This window comes from Mus caroli, unplaced genomic scaffold (genome assembly GCF_978045245.1).
Source record: "Mus caroli unplaced genomic scaffold, Mus_caroli_1 scaffold_8, whole genome shotgun sequence".
In the NCBI taxonomy this organism is placed as follows: domain Eukaryota; kingdom Metazoa; phylum Chordata; class Mammalia; order Rodentia; family Muridae; genus Mus; species Mus caroli.
In genome coordinates this window covers 116,152,539-116,173,508 of record NW_028227263.1, presented here as the reverse complement: position 1 = coordinate 116,173,508, position 20,970 = coordinate 116,152,539, and the positions used below count along the sequence as shown (strand labels likewise).

The following is a 20,970-nucleotide window of genomic DNA, read 5'->3' as shown; positions in this document are numbered from 1 at the left end:
CTCTGCCTAGGGGAGTATCTATCTGCTCTGGAGCAGGAGAGGACCAGGGAGCAGGTCAGCTACAGGAGACCCACAACAATGGGAAGGACGTTTCGAGGACAGGGGACACAGGCTTAGGAATCTTTCTGGGGTCAGGGAGTCCTGGGCACATTCCCACTCTAGGGGCTTTGCATGAGCTATTCCCTCATTCAGACTCCTTCCTTTCCTGCTGCAACCTTCTCCATCATAGCCCCCCCCCTTACATTGTCTGTGAAGATGACTCCAAACTTCCAGATCTGGTATTTGACATCGATAGACATGATCCTGAGGGAACAGGAAGGGAGACAGCCAGATGCCTGGGCGTCAAGGCACTAGCCATGTCCCCTGGCCCATCTCCGGCAGAGGTGTCCCCCTCACCATGTCAGCAGGCCCGGTGGAGGGTCAGGTTTGCGTTCGTTGTGGGCTGTGATCTCCAGAGAGGCCAGATCCATGCCCAGCAGCTCCGCAATCCGCTCCCGCCCAAAGATGTCCCCGTGTTTGTCCAGAACCTGTAGGAGAGAGTGCCAGTCTGGAGTTGGGGAAGGGGACATTGCCTGTAGGGTTTCTAGGGACACTCAACTTTACATGAGACATAGAGGGAGCATTTTTCTGGGAGGAAGGGCCTGATTTCTGCAGATAAGGAGGAAGGTCCAACATCTGCAGATGCAATAGCTAAATTAATAGGGAAACTACTGTCTGGAGAGGCAGACAGAGGCTGTATAACTGGGACCCCTGTCCTCTAGAGCAGCTTGATGAAATCTGTTCACTTACCATCCCAGCCACACTGCCTCCTGGTCACTCCGAGGGCCACTCCAGACCCCTCTAACAGAACAGCAACCTTTCCTGGCCAGCACACACACTTTCCCGCACTTCTACACTGATACCGATATAGTTTTTATTAATTTTTTATTTTTGAGCCTGGAATTCACTCTATAGACCAAGTTGGCCTCAAATTCATTGAGATCTGTTGGCATCTGCCTTCCAAGTGCTGGGATAAAAGGCATAAAGCCGCAACCCCTGGGCATTTAGTTATTTTAACGGTTTATGTATGTGTTGCTATGTGTGTGCAGTGCCCACAGAGGCTGGAAGAGGTCATCTCATACACCGGAGCTGGAGTTACAGGGTGGTTGTGAGCCACCATGTGGATGCTGAGAACTAAATCCAGATCTGCTGAAAGAGCAGCCAGAGCTCTTAATGGCTGAGCAATTACTGCAGCCTTTATTGCATTTCAAAGATTTGTTGCCAAGTTCTCATGTGGGTTTACTTCTTTCAAGATTTATTATTTAGTTAGTATTATGTGTATTTGCCTGTGTGATTGTGAGTGGGTGCCCACCAAATCCAGGAGAAGAGTATCAGAGCCCCTGGATCTAGGTTCTGGAAGAGCAGAAAGATCTCTCTCTCTCTCTCTCTCTCTCTCTCTCTCTCTCTCTCTAAAGATTTATCTATTTATTTTATGTAAGTACACTGTAGCTGTCTTTAGACACCCCAGAAGGGAGCATCAGATCTCATTACGGATGGTTGTGAGCCACCATGTGGTTGCTGGGATTTGAACTCAGGACCTTCGGAAGAGCAGTCAGTGCTTTTAACCACTGAGCCATCTCTCCAACACCGAAAGATGTCTTAATTACTAAGCCATGTAGTGACAATTTTGGTGCTTTGATTTCTTTTAAAAGCACAGAAACATTATGGAAATATTTTTTCTTTTTAATCCCAGGTATGGGACATGGGGCTGCTTCAGACTGTCCACAGCAGCTGACTATGATTTGTCTCGTGCTCTAGCAGGGATGTGATTTTGCCAGCTGCAGATAGTTTCTGTGATTGTGTGACATTTGGAATTCTGGAGACTTTTCAGAGGTTAAATAAATGTTAGGGCCTCCAAGAGGTGTGTTGTTGGTTGGTTGCTGTTTGTTAAGTAGTTATGTGCAAAGAAGAAAGAACAAGAAGAATAAACTAGATGTCTTGACAGTGAAGAACAAACTTGCCCCAAGGAATTTGATCCTCTAATCAGCGGGAAGTAGTCTAACAATATTGGCACCTCCTTTCCTCTCTATCCTTTTCCCCCTCCTTCCTGGTATTAGGGGGTTGGGAGGGTAGAAAAGGGCAGAGAAGGGTGGAAGAATAAAAGAACCCACAAAGCAGCCAAAGCCTGGCTACAAAGCCATCTCTCCATCCATCCATTCATCTATCTGTCCATCCATCGATCCATCCGTCCATCCATCCATCCATCCATCCATCCATCCATCCCTCCATCTATCCACATAGTTGCTGGTTTGGTTTGGGGGTCTTATGGAGACAGGGTCTCATGTAGCACAATTTAGCCACAAACTCGTTGTGTAGATGAGGACAACCTTAAATTTATGATCTTCCTGCCTCCATCTCATGTGTATAGGCTTGTACCACCATCCCAAATTTTATACAGCAGTGGGGATTGAACCCAGGGCTTTGTGCAATGCTCGAGAAGCACTCTACCAACTAAGCTACATCTTCAGACCCTCGGAGAGACATTTAGAGATAGGGTTTCTCCGTGTAGCCCTGGCTATCCTGGAATGCACTCTGTAGACCAGGCTGCCCTCGAACTCCCAAAGATCCATTTGCCTCTGCCTCCCAGGTGCTGGGATTAAAGGTGTGCGACACCACGCCCGGCTAAAAGACAACTCTTAACTGCCCTTACCACATTGTTGCTCATCTCCTCTCGAATATGCCTACAGACTGAGTCCCCACCCTGGGCCCTTTACATGCATCTGGTCACCGTGCCCATGTTCCCCAGGGGAAACTCTTCAGAGGGACACAGCCCCTTGCTCAGGCTTCCATACAAAATAAGCACTTGGCAAGGCCAGGGGTGGTCCTAGACCCCCGGGGGACTGAGTCTAGGAGCCCTTCCCTCCACACACGGTCCTCTCACCTTCCGCTTGACAAACTTGTCCCAGTAGTTGCTAGGGAAAGACCTGTCAAGAGAGAAGTGTGGGGAGGTTAGGGTGGTGTGCTGGTTTGAATGAGGCTGATACCCAGAGGCTCAGGTATTTGCACGATCAGTCCTGAATGAGCCATCCGGGCAGGATGAAGAGGTGTGGCCTTATTGGAGGAGGTGCCTCACTGTGAGGTCTCCAGAGCCCACACCAGGCTCAGTCTTTCTCTGTCTCTGTCTGTCTCTCTGTCTCTCTCTTCCTGGAGATCAAGACCCAGCTCTCAGCTACTTCTCTAACACCATGCCTGCCTGCATGCCACCATGATAACAAGCTAACCCTCTGAACCTGTAAGCAGCCCCCAATGAAATGCTTTCTTTATATAAGACTTGCCTTGATGGCGTCTCTCCTAATAGTGACTAAGACATAAGGGAAGGATCAGAAGCCAGGGGCTAGGCCAGGGAGCAATGAAATGGGACAGGGATCACTTTAACTCCTGCCCTCAAATTATCCTCCTGCCTCAAGCTCGCAAGCGCTGGAATACGAGTGTACGCAATCACACCTGGCTCTAGAGTCTATTTCACATTCAAACCTTATTTATTATTTTGAGTGTATGGACATTTTGCCTGCGTGTATGTTGGAGACCAGAAAAAGGGGGAGGGAGGGGTCAGATCTTTTGCAACTGCAGTTACAGGATGATTGTAGCCACCATGTAAGGACTGAGGATCAAACACAGGTCCCCTGAAAGAGAAGCCAGTGCTCTTCACTGCTGAGTCATCTCTCTAGCCCTCTCCACATTTCTTTTTGAGACAGGGTCTGTGACTGAACTTTGAGGTTACCATATGGCTAGACTAGTTGGTCGGTGTGGTGGTTTGAATAAGATTGGCCCAGAGAGTGACATTATTAGGAGGTGTGGCCTTGCTGGAGTAGGTGTGACCTTGTTGGAGGAAGTGTGTCACTTTGGGGATGGGCTTTAAGACCCTCATCCTAGCTGCCCGGAAGCCAGTTCTTCTGTTTGCTTTTGAACAAGATGTAGAGCTCAGCTCCCCAGCACCATGCCTGCCTGCACGCTGCCATGCTTCCTGCCATGATGATAATGGACTGAACCTCTGAACCTATAAATCAGCCCCAATTACATGTTGTCCTTTATAAGCATTGCGTTGGTCATGGTGTCTCTTCATAGCAATGGAAACCCTAACCAAGACAGTCTGTGAGCCCCACGGATCCTTCTATCTTCACCTCCTAGTCTGGGATGCCAGGCACCTGCCAGCCACATCCAGGTTTTTATACTGCTGCTGAGGATCTGCATGGGGTTGTCATGGTGAACAGGAAGTAGTTTACCCATGGAGCGGGCACACTAATCCCACACCCAGAGGAACTTTAACGTGTCCACTGGATGGGGACGATGACCAGGCTTAGAGAGATCAAGCCAGGCCTCAGGGGTCTTGCTCTTTGGAAGCCCAGGCCTGGGCTGGAGTGGGAACCTAGCCCCGCCCCCTCTGCTCCCCTGAGGTGGGGCTGGTCACTTACGGCGTGTTGAGCACCAGGCGGTCCCACTGTCCCTTCACGTCGTCATCCTCTGGCTGCTCTGTAATGTAGAGACCATCAAACTCCAGCTTCCGGGCCAGCTCCTTCTCCCGCTTGAAGATGACAAGGGGCACCTAGGGATGGAGGGAGGCAGGGGTGAGGGGCCACATTAGTTATGCGGGGAGGGAGACCATGGTCTTTGCAGAAGCCGGAAGACCTGCCTTCAGCCTGTGAACGGCACCAAAGGAGCTGCCTCGGTCTTCAGGGTAGAAAGATGGGGTTGCTGGTAGAGGGTCAGGGGTTGCTAGGGAGGGACAGGCAGACGGTGGAAGGTGGGTGTGGAGGTGCTGGCAAGAGTGGGAGGGAAAGGGCAAGCTGAGGGCACCCCTATTCTCTGCTGCAGGCTGGGGCTCCAGAGGAGGGTGTCAACTCGGGCCCACAAGGTATATAAGACAGAGACAGGTGGAAGCCATGAAGAGAGGGCCAAGTTGCAGACACAACATACAGAAGGACTCTGAACCAAAGAGCTATGTTAACTCAGAAAAAACCTACAAGATTTATGTAAACTTTCAGACCTGCGGAACCCAACAGATGCCTTGGGGGCCTCAACAAACCTTGAGCATATCAGGTATATATCAGAATCTATTTCCCTGTCACATCTGAGACCCCAGAGGCACCCTAGACAAGAGACAGATCTTTCTTTTATTTAGACCAGGCTGGCCTGGAACTTGCAGAGATCTGCCTGTCTCTGCCTCTTGAGCGACGAGACCAAAGGTATGTGCCGCTATGCCACGCCTTGTCTTTTTTTTTTTATTATTTTTAAATATAACCCATGAGTCCTGTTAGTATTTTTCATATACAAATGGGTGTGGGTCATTCCACGGGAGCACCGGCAAGCTACCCTAGACCACACTCCTGAAGAAATGTGTTTCTTCCCTTTGACAGAAATCATCAATGGTCAACAGCTACTTGATAGGGTTGAGGGCTTGTATGTCCATACCGCCATTATTTTGGAGATAGGTCTCCCTATGTAACCCAGGCTGGCCTAGAACTCAATATCCTTCTGTCCTCTGGGATTGCAAGCTCGCACTGGCATGGGCCCAGCTTCTCAGAGATTTTTATATTAAAAAAAAGTATTTTAAGTGTGTATGTATGTGTTTGTGTGAGTGCATGCTGTTATGTGTATGTAGGTGACCATAGAGGTCAGAGGATCACATCAGACCCCTCTGCAGATGGAGTCAGTCATTTGTGAGCCACTCTGCATGGGTGCTGGGAACCGAACCCTGGTCCTATGCAAGAGCAGCAATCCTCTTAATCACTGAGCCCTCTCTCCAGCCCCTTTGCAGAGATCTTTTAGAAAGAGTTTTTATTTTCATTAGTTTTAATTATGTGTATGTTTGTGTGCCTGTGCACACAAGTGCAGTACTTTTGGAGGCCAGAAGAGGGCACCAGATCCCCTGGAGCTGAAATTACAGGGTGCCTGAGCTGCCTGACATGGGTGCTGGGAAGTGAACTCTGGTCCTCTGCAAGAGCAGTATGTACTCTTAACTGTTGAGGCCATCTCTCCCGCTCTCCGATTCAAGGAGATCCTAACTCAACTGATTAGCAGGTGGGAAATAACATTCCCCATGATAAATTTGCCCCCTGGATAGGGAAATGCACACAGCAATGTATGCATGGTACAGAGAATCTGGGGCCTTCGCCTGTCAGCTGTGGTCTGCATTAGCTCCCATTTGCAGAAGCATCCTTGTTAGTTGGCATCTTTGCCAGTATCCGATTGATTGTGCTGTTGCTTACTAATTTTACCCAACCTAAAGCCTCCTGTCCCAGCCACTGTCCTAGGTCCTCCCTGCAAGCATCCTCCATAGCCCCAGGGCCACCATCACAGGTCATGTCCCACCTTGAGACAGTTGTAGCCAATGATGCAGAGAAAGGCCACCAGCGTGTGCAGCAGGCTCAAGCACCTCAGGGCAGGTTCCATGTAGCCGGTGCTCTCCTCCAGGAAGTAGTACACCATGTTCTCATCTTCATCGCCCTCTACCTCCTCGCCGGCCCTGGAGCCCCAGCCAGAGCCATCACCAGACCCTGCCCCTGACATGTCCCCGGCACCGGAACCTTCTATGTCATCCTCCCCTGGTGGAGAGTCTGAGACCTGAAATGGGGTCAAAGGCAAATCAGAGAGAGGAGCCTGGTGGTACCTGGCCTGTTAAGCCAGAACTCCCAAGCAGGGGCATTTATGCGATTCTTTTGTTTCCTCTCCCTCCTTGTTCCTCCCTTTTGAGTCTGGGTCTCGCTATGTAGACCAGGCTAGCCTTAAACTCTGGAAGATCCATCTGTCTCTGTGTCTTGAGTGCTGGGGTTAGGTTTTCATCACCACTCTCATCAACATTGCTTTTTAACATAGTATCTTGAGAGCATAGGCTTGCCTGAGATTTGCTATGTAGCCCAGGCTAGCCTCAAACTAGTGATCTTCTGTGACAGCTTCCCAAGTATGGAGACTATGGATATATGCCACCACACCAGGCCTCAAGGGCACTTTCTAAATCCAGGAACTGTCGCAACGCGTTATTTATTTATTTATTTATTTATGAATGACTGGGTCTCATGTGGTCCAGACTGACTTCAAACTCTCTGTATAGGCAAGAATGACCTCAAACTCTTGATTCTCCTGTATTCATCTCACTGTTTGAGATAAAGTCTGACTACGTGGTGGGCCTAGCTGGCCTAAAACGTACAGAGGCCTGTGTGTCTTCAGAAGTCTTAGATGCAAATGTGGTTTTGATCCCATTTTGAGGACCAGGAGACAGAGGCAGAGAGAGATTAAGCATTTGCTCACCGCCATCTGTGTCTGGCCAGCCTCTGTGTTGTTATCTAAGCCCCTGGCAAGAACATGAATCTCCCTGTAGCTTCAGGAGGTCCGGCTCCTCGCCCTCTCTGTCTCTGTTCCGTGGGCTGCCCACTTTCTCCTCCACACACCGCTCTGAAGTCGCTGCATCGCTGGGTGCTCTGAGGGGACTTCCACACCTGGGTACTGCCCGGCAGATGCCGAGGCTGGCTGGGAGGCAGCTCTGTGTCTTGCACTAACTCTTGAATGCACTCAGACACCTGTCCCATACGGGCCCAGCCACCTCCACTCAGCCCCACAGGGCACCCCAGATCAGCACCAGCTGTCTAGGCTTAACTCCCCTAAGAAGGCTGAATCTGGAATGTTCCCCCCCTCCCCGTGATCCTTTCCCCCTGCTCCATGGCCTGTGGCCACAGGATAGACACCTTATAAAACAGTAAGATGAAGTTGATGGCAAATGCTAGGAAGAGGGCCAGGAACCGCAATGTGTAGAAATTCCTCGACAAGTAGTTCTAGAAGGAGAGAGAAGAGAGTTCAGGGTGCGGCCTCATCTCTGACCGCATCTCACTATTTACCCACAGTGAAGGCCCCTGATCCTATGTGACTCCCCACAAGCTCCTACTCATGGAGTGCGTGCTGGAGACCAGGACTTTGGCTGAGAATTTCCCATGCATGGACTTGCTTCGCTCTCAGCACAGCTTTACATAAGAACTGTTGCTGTGACGGCCCTTTAAGGCTCTGGGAGGTGTCTTTCCCACGTTCACTTAGCCAAGGATCTGCAAACCGTTTATTTGAGAGAAGGGAGTCTCTAGGTGGAATCCAGGGCTCTCATGCCACTGAGCCACGCCCCAATCCCATACCTGGGATTTCCATCCGAGTAGACTGGAATCCATATCCCCAGCCCTGCTACTGTCTGCTTTGCTGGGAGCGGGCGTAAAGCAGGCCATGACATTTTCCTCCCCACAACTCCTTCCCTATTCCTCCCACAATTCCTCATAGAACCACCTTCCATTCAACATATCTCCCTAGACCCCAGCGCAAGTCAGGACTGGCCTGGGGCAGGGACAGGATGCTGTCTCCAGACATCCTCCATGAGGAGATGGGTTCAGACCTCCCAGTGGTGCCCGAGGACAGCTCTGTCCCCTCTTAGAGAGCTCCTCTGTGCCTCGACGAGCTTGGGGAGAGGTAGGTCTCCCAAGAAAAGCAAACTTAAGTGCGGCCCTGCTGGGTCCTCACCAAAAACTTTACTCTCTGTACTTCCAGTTCGCCCCAGAGCTCTTCCAGGCCTGCTCCTCCGGCTCCCTCTTTCTTTGGAGGGGGTGGAGGTGGTGTCTTCTTGGGGGGCTCTGGAGGTGGCTCGGGGACTTCCTTCTCTCCATTCTCTGTACTGTAGGACACAGAAAACGCTCGGGTACTTCATTCATTCATTCATTCATAGTCACTCATTTGTGGGACACCCCACCCAGGCCAGTCTAGATGGTACTCGGGACCCAGGATGCTGAGACAAGCATCAGCCTTGCCCGCACAGACTCCATTAAACCCATTAAATGGAGCTGAGTAGTGTGGGTGGGGGCAGGGCTCGGTGGCAGAGCACTTGGCTAGCATGGGCAGCTGCCCTGGGTCTTATCCCCAGCATTGTAAAGAAAGCAACACAGAACGTTTCTGGTTTGTAGCAGTAGGAATTAAAGCAGGACCCTGGGGCCCTGGGGCCCTGGGTATGCTGGGCAAGTGCTCTACCTCTGAGATGCCTCTCTCTCTCTCTCTCTCTCTCTCTCTCTCTCTCTCTCCCTCTCTCAACTTTTTATTTTATTTTCTTTTTTTATTTTTTATTTTATTTTTTTTAAAGATTTATTTATTATATATAAGTACACTGTAGCTGTCTTCAGACACTCCAGAAGAGGGCGCCAGATCTCGTTGTGGATGGTTGTGAGCCACCATGTGGTTGCTGGGATTTGAACTCTGGACCTTCGGAAGAGCAGTCGGGTGCTCTTACCCACTGAGCCATCTCACCAGCCCTCAACTTTTTATTTTGAGACGGCGTCTCATTAAGTTGCCTAGGATGGTCTGGAAGTTGCTCCTGTCCAGGGAGGCCTTCAACTTTCGGGTCTTCTGATGAGCTTACCACACCCCATCAGAATAACGGCACGTGTAGGGCAAGGGGGGGGTGTGTGTTCCAGACAGAAGGCACCACGAGCACAGAGATCTAGAGCTAAAAGGAGCATACTATCTTGGTGCCTTCAGACAAGTACAGGCTTGACGATGCGCAGGGCGCAGGGCGCAGGGCGTGACCAGCATTACTTTGGGCCTTGACCTCAGAAACCTCTCAGTCCATGAGAAGGGTTGAGGTGAGGGTCTGCCCCCTCCACGCGTAGATACTCACTCAGCTTTCTCCGGTTCGGGCTCCGGCTCTGGCTCTGGCTCCGGGGGCGGCTCCTCCTCTTCTCCATCCACCTGAGGGTAGGGCACACATAGGCCTCAGTCCTCTGGTTGCTCCCCGACCTCTTTCTAGCCTGTTATCCCCTGGCCTTACTTCTCCCCCGCTGGGTAATCAAGGTGTTCTCCTGGATCCCCTCTTCCTTGGAAATTGAGGCTCAGGGAGATAGCCTGCCTCACAGTCCTGAGCAGAATCAGTCTGAATTCAAAGAGTTTTTTGTCTGCTTGTGATGGGTTCTCACTCTGTAGCCCAGGCTGGTCTTGAACTTCAGATCCTTCTACTTTAGCCCCACCCCCACCCTCCTCGCCCCGCCCCGTGTGAAATTATAGGTCTGTCAGCCGTCCTTGCTCAGAGGATGCTCTGGTCCCTCACAGCTTCTTATCACCTTGTCTCTCACATTAACTACCTACAGCTCTGTGTTTCTCTGAGGGTTGTTCTTGGTGTACTTGGCACTGTCGCGCTATTGGTCTTTTTAGTCCTGGCCCCTCCCTGAATCCTTTAATTTGGTCTCTAGGTCTTTGGTTCTCTCCCCCACATTTCGAGCTTTTCCTCTTTCTGTTTGACTTTCTCTGAGGGTTTCTGTCCGGCTGTCCCTCTCTCTCCATGCCCTGGAGCCTTGCAGGGCTCTCTCACCCCCAGCTTCCTCTTGAGGATGGGCGAGCCTTCTGGCGTGGGGGGCTCCACTGGCGTCGTGTCACCCATATCTCCGAGACCACCGGCGCCTTCTGGCCGGAAGGGACTCCCATCGGCCACGGCCACCGCACCGTCGGCACCTCCCGTGCCAGCCTGGTCCGCTGCAGCCTCTTCATCTCCGGCGCCGTCGGCAGCATCGCCTTCGCCTTCACCCTCACCCTCGCCCTCTGCATCGCTGCCAGCGCCGCTCGGCTGCTGGCCGTGCACCTCGTCGCCGGTGGGGTCCGGCATGCCTGCCAGGAGCTCGGTCACTGTCACTTTCTTGGCGCTGTCTACCAGCCCACCACCGAACAGCGAGCCCCAGAGCAGCCGCAGCGCCCCGGCTGCCGCGCCCGCGCCCGCACCCCCCGCGCGGGTCACCAGCGCCCAGAGCAGCGCGGCCACCGCCGTGGCAGCCTCCCGCGCCGTCAGCCGCCGCAGCCTCCGCACGCGTCGCCGCAGGCTCCGGTAGCTCAGACCCCGCAGCGTTCGGCCCGCACTCGCTGCCAGCCACACCCACACGCCCGCGGCCGCTGCAGAGCCCGACCCGTCGGAACCCGCCGCGCCCTCCTCAGCCTCCTCGGCGCCCTCGTCCTCGTCCTCCTCCGGCTCGCCCTCAGGCTCCGAGATCTGAGCGGCGATCTGCATCTCGAAGATCGTGTCCTCGCAGAAACTCACGAACATCTCCATCTTCTCCGACTCGCCGCCCTCGTTCACCACGTCGAAGATGAACTGGCGCTTGGACTCCTTCACCTGCAGAAGAGGGGAGCAGATGGTGGGGTTCATTGTAGCAGGCCCCTTTGAGACTGGGACTTAAGTAGTACAGATTAGGCTACAACTAAATATAGAGGATGGCCTTGAAGTCTTGATACCCCTGCCTTCACCTCCTGAGCGCTGGGATCAGTGGTACACAGCACCACACTCCACAATTCCCTTTATTATTGTTGAGAATTATCTGTAGGGCTGGAGACATAATTCAGAATTAAGCGCGTTGGCTACTCTTCCAGAAGACCCCATTCGGTCCCCAGCATCCATAGCTCACAACCATCTGTAACTCTAGTTCCAGGGGTTTCGGTGCTCTCCAGACACACACACACACACACACACACACACACACACACACACACACGCACACGCACATGGTGAAATCACTACGTGCAAGCAAAGCACTCGTATATAAAATAATCTTTAAAAACAATAAAAGTTTGTGTATGTATGTGCGAGTGCACATTGAGTACAGGGGACCTAGGAAGGATCCTAGGTGGAGAGGCCATAGATCCCCTAGAACTAGAATTACAATGCAGACACTGTGAGCCATCCAATGTGGGCCAGGAAACCAAACTGGGATCCTCTGCATGAGCAGTGAGCATTCATAACTGCCAGTGTTCATGATCACTACCACTATTATTTTTATTACCATCATTATTTTGAAGACAGCGTTGGATTGTATGCTAGCCTGAGCTGTCCTCAAACTCACAGACATTGGCTCTGCCTCCCAAATGCTAGGATTAAAGCACATGCCATAATTTCTTTTATATTTAAGGAGTCATGGCCTTGTTATGCTGCCCAGGCTGGTTCTGAACTCATGGCTTTAAACAATCCTCCCCACTCAGCCTCCACCACTGCACACAGCTGGAAAACTATCTTTTCTATATTTTCTCTGGATAGCTCTGGCTGTCCTGGAACTCACTCTGTAGACCAGGCTGGCCTTGAACTCAGAAATCCGCCTGCCTCTGCCTCCCGAGTGCTGGGATTAAAGGTGTGCGCCACCACGCCCGGCCTGGAGCAAGCTTCTTGAAAGCTCAAACTCTACTTTTTATTTATGCTCTGTGTTACCTTGGGTGTCTATCTAGGACTATGTAAATTCTTGGTTCACTGCTTACGAATGAGCGATATATACATATGTATATTATCACATTCTCATATTCTCTCTCCCTCTCTCTCTCTCTCTCTCTCTCTCTCTCTCTCTCTCTCAGAATAACCCTAACCTACCTACTTTACAGCCCAAGGCAGGCTGGAACTTAGGATCCTACTGCCTCAGCCTCCCAAGTGCTGGAATGAGAGATACACAGGGCCATGCTCTGCAGTTAGAGCTGCTGTTAATAGTTTTCCAGCTAGCTGGGCATGGTGGCACACACCTTTAATCCCAGCACTTGGGAGGCATAAGCAGGTGGATTTCTAAGTTCGAGGCCAGCCTGGTCTACAAAGTGAGTTCCAGGACAGCCAGGGCTATACAGAGAAACCCTGTCTCGAAAAACAAACAAAAAACAAAGAAAAACAAAGAAAAACAAAGAAAAAGAAAGAAAAGAAAGAAAGAAAGAAAGAAAGAAAGAAAGAAAGAAAGAAAGAAAGAAAGAAAGAAGCTAGCTCCAAGGCTGGAGATGGCTCAGTGGTTAAGAGCACTGACTGCTCTTCCAGAGGTCCTGAGTTCAGTTCCCAGCAACCATATGGTGGCTCACAACCATCTGTAATAGGATCCGATGCCCTCTTCTGGTGTGCACGAAGATAGCAACAGTGTACTCACATCCATTAAATAAATAAATAAATAAATAAATAAATAAATGTTTTTTAAAAGCTAGCTCCAGAATCTAGCCTTTGTTTATTTTGGTTTTGTTTTGAGACAGTCTCCATATCAGTGTGTTTCCTCTGTACATGTGATCCTCCTGCCTCAGCCTTTCAGGTACTAGGGTTGCACACACATCTTTGTCCATGCCCAGGGTCTTACATATCCTAGGCTCATCTCAAATGCTGTGGGTTGCTAAGGATGACCCTGAACACCTGGTCTTCCTGCCTTCACTCCCCAAGTGCTAGGATCACAGGCACACACCACGCTGGGCTCCTTCTGGTCTTTCTGGGAGGACAGAGGATGGCAGTTGAGGGCAAAAGTTTTGCAGCTGATTTTGCTACTAAAAGCCGGGTGATTTTTGACTTACTTCTTTCAGCCTCAGTTTCTCCTTCCATAAAAGGGGCACAATTGAAGGTTATAAGGATTTAGTGAGTTGACAGGTGCTGGGTGGTTAGACTAGTACCTGTCTGGTGTGTGACAAGTGTATAGTGTTCACTGGTGACATTGCCCATGAGGCCCACATGGACATGCATGGATTCTTAGGAGTACGGGAGGGTGTTCACAGGATGAGTTCAGGGAACTCACAGAAAGAGAGTATGCACTAGGGAGTAGCTGAGGGGCCGAGTGGGAGGAGGGAGAGAACTAACACAGCACAGGCGCCATCCAGGAGAACAGGGTGAATGGAGGCTTCCTGCAGATGCCTGTGCACAGATATCCTGCATGCAAGGATGTGTCAAAAGCACACACGGCCCTGATGGGAAGTGAGGGGCCCAGAGAGGATTCAGGTGGGAATAGAGGGCATCAGCATCTGGGGAGGATGCTGGCTGGTGTGACCACACCGCCCGAGGTGGCTCTGTGTGGGTAAAGCATGGGACTTCACAGAGGCTCTGATCACAGGTGTGATCATGCAAGGGCCTGCATTTACACAGCAAGCGCAAGGAGAATGTGTGGGAGCCGACGTAAGAGGGCCCTAGGCAGGTGGGCAGAACACCCTGTGGGGCAGATCCATGAGAGCTGGGTTTCTACTGAGGAGCCGTATGAGGGGTGTGGGGTTAAGGAAGCCATGGGTGTGTGGACTATGAGAGCAGAAGGAGTGTGCAGGTACCCCTGGGGACATGCCAAGCTTGTGTGAGTGCACGTGTATGCAGCAGGACCCCTGGGGTGCCGGGACAGGGTGGGGACTGAGGGTAGAAGTGGGGCTCGCACATGAGCTGAGTGTACCCAGCATGGAATCTGCTGGAGCTTGCATACTCTCAGGGGAGTGTGTGAGCCGCTTTCAAGCATTGGTGGGCTGGATGAGGGAGGCTGGGGTAGGGAGCTCTGAGATAGGACTCAGAGGCCCAGGCTGCTCCGCGCATGGTTCTGAGAAGCCTATTTGAGAGTGTGCTAGCTTGCATGGCAGGGTACCCCGGAGCCACGGCGGTGTATGGGAGAGCTGGTGTGGGCCTTCTGGGGCCCAGAGGACAGCAGATTGAAGCACATGTGTGACGGCATCAGGGTGACACTGGAGCTCCCAGGGTCAGTTGCAAGTCAGGACACACTGCATCAACCATGAGGGCACACCCATGCTACTGCTGCAGCGTGCAAGGGATGCACATGCAAGAGGTGGCCACAAGCGAGCTGGGCTTGTGTAAGATCACAGCCCGAACCACAAAGTGTCTCTGAGAAGGGATGTGGGGTATAGTTCAATTGGTAGTTTGCCTAGCATGCAGGAAGCCCTGCGTTTGATTCCCAGAACCGCCAAAGCCAGATGTGGTGGGACACGCCTCGAATCCCAGCACTGAGGCCACGGAGGTAGGGCTGATCCTCAGCCATAGCAAGTTTAAGGCCAGGCTGGGATACATAAAACCTTGTCTTCACATAGAATACATTGGGGGAGGGGCGTGGGCTTGTCAGAGCCCGGTAGGGTAGGTATAGACACTGAAGGTGTATACAGCCCCATAGAGGATTTTCAGGGTACCAAGGCTTCATGAACACGCAAGGCCTACTGACCTGGGGCATCTCCCACTGGGCACGGTTGGTCTCTGAGATCTCAAAATAGATCCGTTCTATGCGACGCGATGCGCCCATGATTTCGATGCGGCCCAGGTAAGGCCGGAAGTACTCCAGGATGCTCTCAGCCAGCTCCAGGAAGTTGCGCAGGCGCGGGTCGTGGGGCACATGCTCTGACAGGTTGGTAAGCAGCACCGCCACATTGAAGCCAATGTCCCGCGCTGGTTCCTGGAAGCGGTTCGCAAACTCTTCGCAGTTGATCATCTCATTCTCATCTGCTTCGGAACACGAGAGCAGGAACTGGATCTCTGGACCAGTGAACTGCTTCTGGCTGTCCATGGCCTGTGGCGGTGGGTGGGAGAGGTGAGAGAGGGGGGGAGGGAAAAGGGGAGGGGGAGGAAGGAGAAGGGGGAGGAGAGAGAGGGAGTGAATTCAAGGGCCTCAGCATCAGTAACAACTCCTTGCAAAGGCTTGGGTGTACTGTTCTAATCCCAGCACCTGAGAAGCAGAGGCAGCGATCTCTGTGAGTTGTTCGAGGCCAGCCTGGTTCGAGGCCAGTCTCCATGAGAGTTCCAGGCCAGCCTGGTCTACATAGTGAGTTCCAGGACAACCAGGATGACATAGTAAGCCTTTGTTTCAAGAACAATCACAACAACAACAACACAATAAAACCCCACAAAATAAAACAAAAGGCTCCGTTGGTCGGATGCTTGCCTCAGATGCCAGATGCGTGATGGGTTTGCAGTGCTGTATAATCAGGTGTGGAGGTCCGTGCCTCTGATCCCAAAACAGAAACGTAAAAGGCCGCCATGCTCTTGGTAAAATAATGGTATTTGTTTTGTTTTATTGTTGGTGTTGGTTTTTCCAGATAGGGTTTCTCTGTGTAGCCCTGGCTGCCCTGGAACTTGCTTTGTAGACCAGGCTGGCCTCAAAGTCATAGAAATCCTCCTGCCTCTGCCTCTTAGTTACTGGGATTAAAGGCGTGCGCCACCGCTCCCAGGTAATAATGGTGTTTTTTAAAATTAAAAAATAATTTTGATCCTGCTTTTTTGAGATAGGGTTTATGTAGCCTTGGCTGCCAGGGAACCCATTATTGTAGACCAGGCTGGCATCTAACTACACCTGCCTCTGCCCCCTGAGTGCTGGAATCAAAGGCACTTGCCACAATGTTAGCTTCTTGTTGTTTGTTATCTTTTGTCTTGTCTTGTTTCCTTTCGTTTTGCTTTTTTTTTTTTTTTAAAGACAAAGTGTCATGTAGGCCAGGCTGGCCCGAAACTCCCTACATAGCCAAAGCTGACCTTAAATTCCAATCCTCCTGCCTCAGCCTTCTGAGTTCTGGGATTACACGCATGCAGCACCATGCCCAGTTTAGGCAATTCTGGGACCAAACCCAGGGCAAAACAAAACAAAAACAAAAACAAAATTTCAAGAGGCAATTCAATTCTGACTTTAGCTATGCAACAGTCCTCAGCCTTCTGTTTAATTTTACTAGGTGAGCTTCCAGCTTGACTTACAGATGGGCTGCAGAATGCAGACAGAGAGATGCAGCTCTGGGGTATACACAGAAGCGAAATTTCCTGGCTCCGGGCTGTCCTTTGTGAAAAGCCAAGGGCTTTGCAAAATGCTTTCTAAATGAGTAACAGGCTTTGCAAATCATGAAAGGCTCTAAAACCACAGAGCAAGGGGACTCAGTCACACAGGAACTTCTCATCATGCACCCTGCCGCATCCTCCGTCCCGTGACGAGTGGCACCTGCCTCACACAGGGCCCGGGGATCATCATACACATATGCTTCTTTTGTAACACCTTCTCTGGCCACTGTTAGTCAACCTGCTTCGCCGGAGTTACCTTCACATCCAGACCTGGAACGGCTGGAGGGGGTGGGGTGGGCAGGTCTGAGAGCTGCATCTTCTTTTGCTTTCCACCTCCCATGAGGTAACACTGGGATCTCAGGCTCCAATGTCACGGTGCACATATGATTGTCAGGTGTCCCATCTGGGCTCTGACCACATTCCAGAATCTTGACCCATGTGACATCTGACACATCTTGTCTTTACTCTGTATGTAGCCTTGGCTAGCCTGCAACTTCCTATCCAGGCTGGCCCTGGATTCTTGACAACCCTCTTGTTTCTACCTCCAGAGTGCTGGGATTACAGGCATGGAGGATCACATATGAATCCAGAAGTGAACTTTAGAAGGCAAACTGCCCCAGCTCCCCAGCCTTATGCATTTCAAAAGTGGCAGCCACCACCCACCCAACATGCCTAAGTTAAAAATCTCTGAGTCATATCTGCTTGCTCTCTCTTGTCTTATTGCCCACATCAGATTCCTCAGCAGAACTGTCAGCTCTGCTTTCAGAACAGATGCAGGGCCCATTCGTGTCTTCTCTCTCCCTGTGGTCCTGCGTCCTCTGTCTCCCACCATCACAGGGGACTCCCCGAGGCACCCCTATCTCTACACAAAGTGGGAGGGACTCTGAAAAAACCTGCTCCAGGTCTGAGCCCTCTGCTCAGACCTCCCTTGTCTGAGTACCATACACATTAAATGCCAAAGCCCACTCGCTGTCCCCAGGCCTCACCAGCTGCCCCCAGGCCCTGGCCAGCCGCCCTGAGGCCCCACCAGCCTGCCACTCCCCTCTGAGACTCTGCCTCTTCCTTTCTCCCGGGGAACCTCTGCAACCTCACTGCTTTTCTGCCTGCCTGCCCATTTTCCAGTCTTCACTTGCTGTCCGTTTGCCGGGGACACTACTCTCTCCTCCACCTTCATGTGGCGCTCCTCAAATCTCAACATCAGCATCTCCTCCCCTAGAAGGGCCTTTCCCAGCCACCCCATTCACAGGCTGTGAAAATCAAAAATTTTCTGCCTGGGCAGGCAGGCAGAAAAGCAGTGAGGTTGCAGAGGTTCCCCGGGAGAAAGGAAGAGGCAGAGTCTCAGAGGGGAGTGGCAGGCTGGTGGGGCCTCAGGGCGGCTGATTTGATTTGAATAGGGTGTCCCTATTTTGCTCACTGGCATGCTCTCATAATTAAGGGAGCGGCTGACACCCAGTAGGGGCCTCATTCAAGGCTATGGTTTTGATATGTCCCCCAGAGGTCATGGTGTTAATGATCTGACCTATAGGTGGCACTATTGGAAGTTGTTGTGGCCGTTTAGCGGGTGGGACAGAGTGAAAGGGCTTTAGGCCACTGGTGGAATACTTAAAGGGATTAAGGGATTTGCGACAAAACACCCAATCCTCCTTGCTTAGTTTCTACTTCCTGGTTGCACTCTTTGCTTTGCAACCCCTTCCTGCAAGTCTGGTTTGCTCAGAACCGTATCTTGCATTCAAACCTTGAGAACCAGGAACAAAAAAAAAAAAAAACCCAAAACCCTTTCTCTTTTTAAATGCATTGCTTCAGGTTTTTTGTCACAATAATGGAAATCTAATATATCTTTTTATTTCACGTTTGTGGCTTTTAAGACAGGGTTTCAGGAAGCTTTGGTTGGCTCTAAATTCTTTGTAGCCAAGGCTGGCCGTGAACTCGTGATCTTCCTGTTCCACCTCACAAGTGTTGGGTTACATGTGTAAGCTTAGCTTGGAAAGCTGATATATCCAAATCTGTCAAATACACAAAATGTCTTGAAGATGGGACAGTTTGAAAGTTTGTTCCATTTTCAGAGAAGTGGCAAGTTCTTTTAAAATCAGTTCTGAGGGCTGGAGAGATGGCTCAGCGGTTAGGAGCACTGACTACTCTTCCAAATGTCCTGAGTTCAAGTCCCAGCAACCACATGGTGGCTCACAACCATCCTAACAAGATCTGACACCCTCTTCTGGAGTGTCTGAAGACAGCTACAGTGTACTTACATATAATAAATAAATCTTAAAAAAAATCAGTTCTGAACAATGCTTTTAAACCATCAACTGCAAGACACATTGTACAATGCAAAGATGCGCTTGGAAAATGAATGAATGCATGAAATGAATGAATGTTATGGTGTTTGTAAACGTTTAGAAATTTAAACACCACCATGTTCCACCTCCCGGGAGCTTATGTATCTGGGTATTCACCATTAGTAGCTACCAAGGGGATGAAAACAGGGTGGCAGGGAGGTGCGTCTCATGGGTGGGAGGTCATGGAGGGGAAAGCTCAAATAAAACAATAACACCTTCCCAAACAGGTTCTGATGAACGTCTATAACAAATCTCAGTTGACAGGACACTCAGGGGACAGAGGAACCCATGAAATGACAGAGAAAGATGGTGTGGCCAGATCCAGACTGCGAGAGACTCCACACCCGGGAGACTCTAACCATCTGGGGACTTGGTGTGGGAGAAACACAAAATGTTGAAATAAAATTTTGGATAAACTGATATGTATGTGGATTTCTTCTCTTAAAAATAATCACAAGGACTGGAAAGACGGCTCAGCTGTTAATAGCTCTGACTGCTCTTGCAGAGGACCTGGGTTGGGTTCTCAGCACCCACAGGTGGCTCACAACCTCTGAAACCCCAGGTCTAGGCACCTGACTCCCTATTCTGACCTTCCTAGGCACTAGGTATGCCCACAGTGCACTTACATGCAGACAAAAGCCATAGACACAAACAAAAGATCTTGGACTAGGGACGTAGTTTAGTCAGTAATGTGTTTGGTTTGAAAGAACAAGGGCCTGAGTACAATCCTCAGAGGTGGGAAAATGTGTGTGGGTGTTTTGGCCACGTGTGTTTACAATACCCTTGGAGGCCACAGGGTTTTAGATCCCCTAGAACTGGAGTTACAGGTGGTTATGAGCTGCCGTGTGGGTGCTGAGAATTCAACCCAGGTCCTGTGCAAGAGTAGCCAGTGTTATTAAGCACTGAACCATCTCTCCAGCCCCAGAACCCATTTTAAAAAGTGGAATGCTTGCTTCTTATCTCAGAGCTTCGAGATAGAGACAGAGGGAACCCCCAGGCTCACTGGCCAGCTGGTTTAGCCTAATTGGTCAGCTCTAGGCCAGTGAACAATCCCGTCTCAACAAACAAGGTGGTCAGCTCTCGAGGAATGGCACCTGAGGTGGTCCTCTGGCTTCAGCATAGCTAGAGTTGCACACACATAAACACAGATTCAACACACATGGAGGTGCACACACATAAACACAGATTCAACACACATGGGGTGCATACACATAAACACACAGATTCAACACACATGGGGCGCACACACATAAACATACAGATTCAACATTCATGGGGGTGTACACACACATACAGATTTAACACACATGGCAGTACATACACACATATGTACACATTATGTGTATGTGTGTGAAACTTATGCTTAAAATCCCCAAACTCAGAGACCAAGGCAAATGACTGCATGAAGTTCCAGGTCAGCTTTGGTGGAAGCTGTCTTCAATAATTGTAAGCACAGGGGTGGGAAGACAAGTGATGGATGGAAAGACGACTCATTAAAAAAGATTTAAAGAAGTGTAAAACGATTTGCTTGAGTTTTGATATAAAGAGATTGTCACAAAAACCTCCAATTACAGGGAATTTAAAAATCAGAATTCTGACTAAATATTTGAGCTTTTCATTTTCAGTGCTGGGCTGGGACCCACCAGCTCTAGATAGTCACTGATGCAATGTCTGGGACCCCAGCATCCAGGGGACGTAGCAGGCATTCAAGGCCATCCTCAGCTACATAGCAAGATTGAAACCAGCCTGGGCCACATGAGAATCTGTCTCAAAAACTCAAAAAAGGAACCAGCAGGATGTCTCAGCTGATAAAGGCTGTTGGTGGGCAAGCCTGGTGCTCTGAGTTCAATCCCCAGCATCCACATCAAGGTGGGTGGGGAGAAACAAGTCGGGGATTTGAACTTGTCCACTGACCTCCTGTGCCCCCATGTAAAGAGCATCCTTGTGTTGTTTAAATGCTGATTTCTGTGCCCCCATATCTGTCTGTGGTCCTTATTCTGAACATCTCCTATCTCCATGTTGTGGAAACACTGCTCCCCACTCATTCCCTGATTGGTCAATAAAGCTAGCAGATCACCCAATGAC

The 20,970-nt window shown here is 50.5% G+C and overlaps 1 protein-coding gene across 1 annotated transcript in view; it reads right to left on the bottom strand.

Moving 5' to 3' along the window:
- Ryr1 (ryanodine receptor 1) overlaps positions 1-20,970 on the bottom strand; it is a 126,951-nt gene that overhangs the window by 5,795 nt on the left and 100,186 nt on the right. The window contains exons 88-97 of the mRNA XM_085841970.1: positions 14,958-15,299; positions 10,361-11,152; positions 9,674-9,744; positions 8,530-8,680; positions 7,719-7,805; positions 6,349-6,600; positions 4,452-4,582; positions 2,921-2,963; positions 397-527; positions 243-303 (exon numbers count right to left, since the gene is read on the bottom strand). Of these exons, the coding sequence (XP_085698096.1) occupies positions 243-303; positions 397-527; positions 2,921-2,963; positions 4,452-4,582; positions 6,349-6,600; positions 7,719-7,805; positions 8,530-8,680; positions 9,674-9,744; positions 10,361-11,152; positions 14,958-15,299 (2,061 nt within the window). The remainder of the gene's footprint in view (positions 1-242; positions 304-396; positions 528-2,920; positions 2,964-4,451; positions 4,583-6,348; positions 6,601-7,718; positions 7,806-8,529; positions 8,681-9,673; positions 9,745-10,360; positions 11,153-14,957; positions 15,300-20,970) is intronic.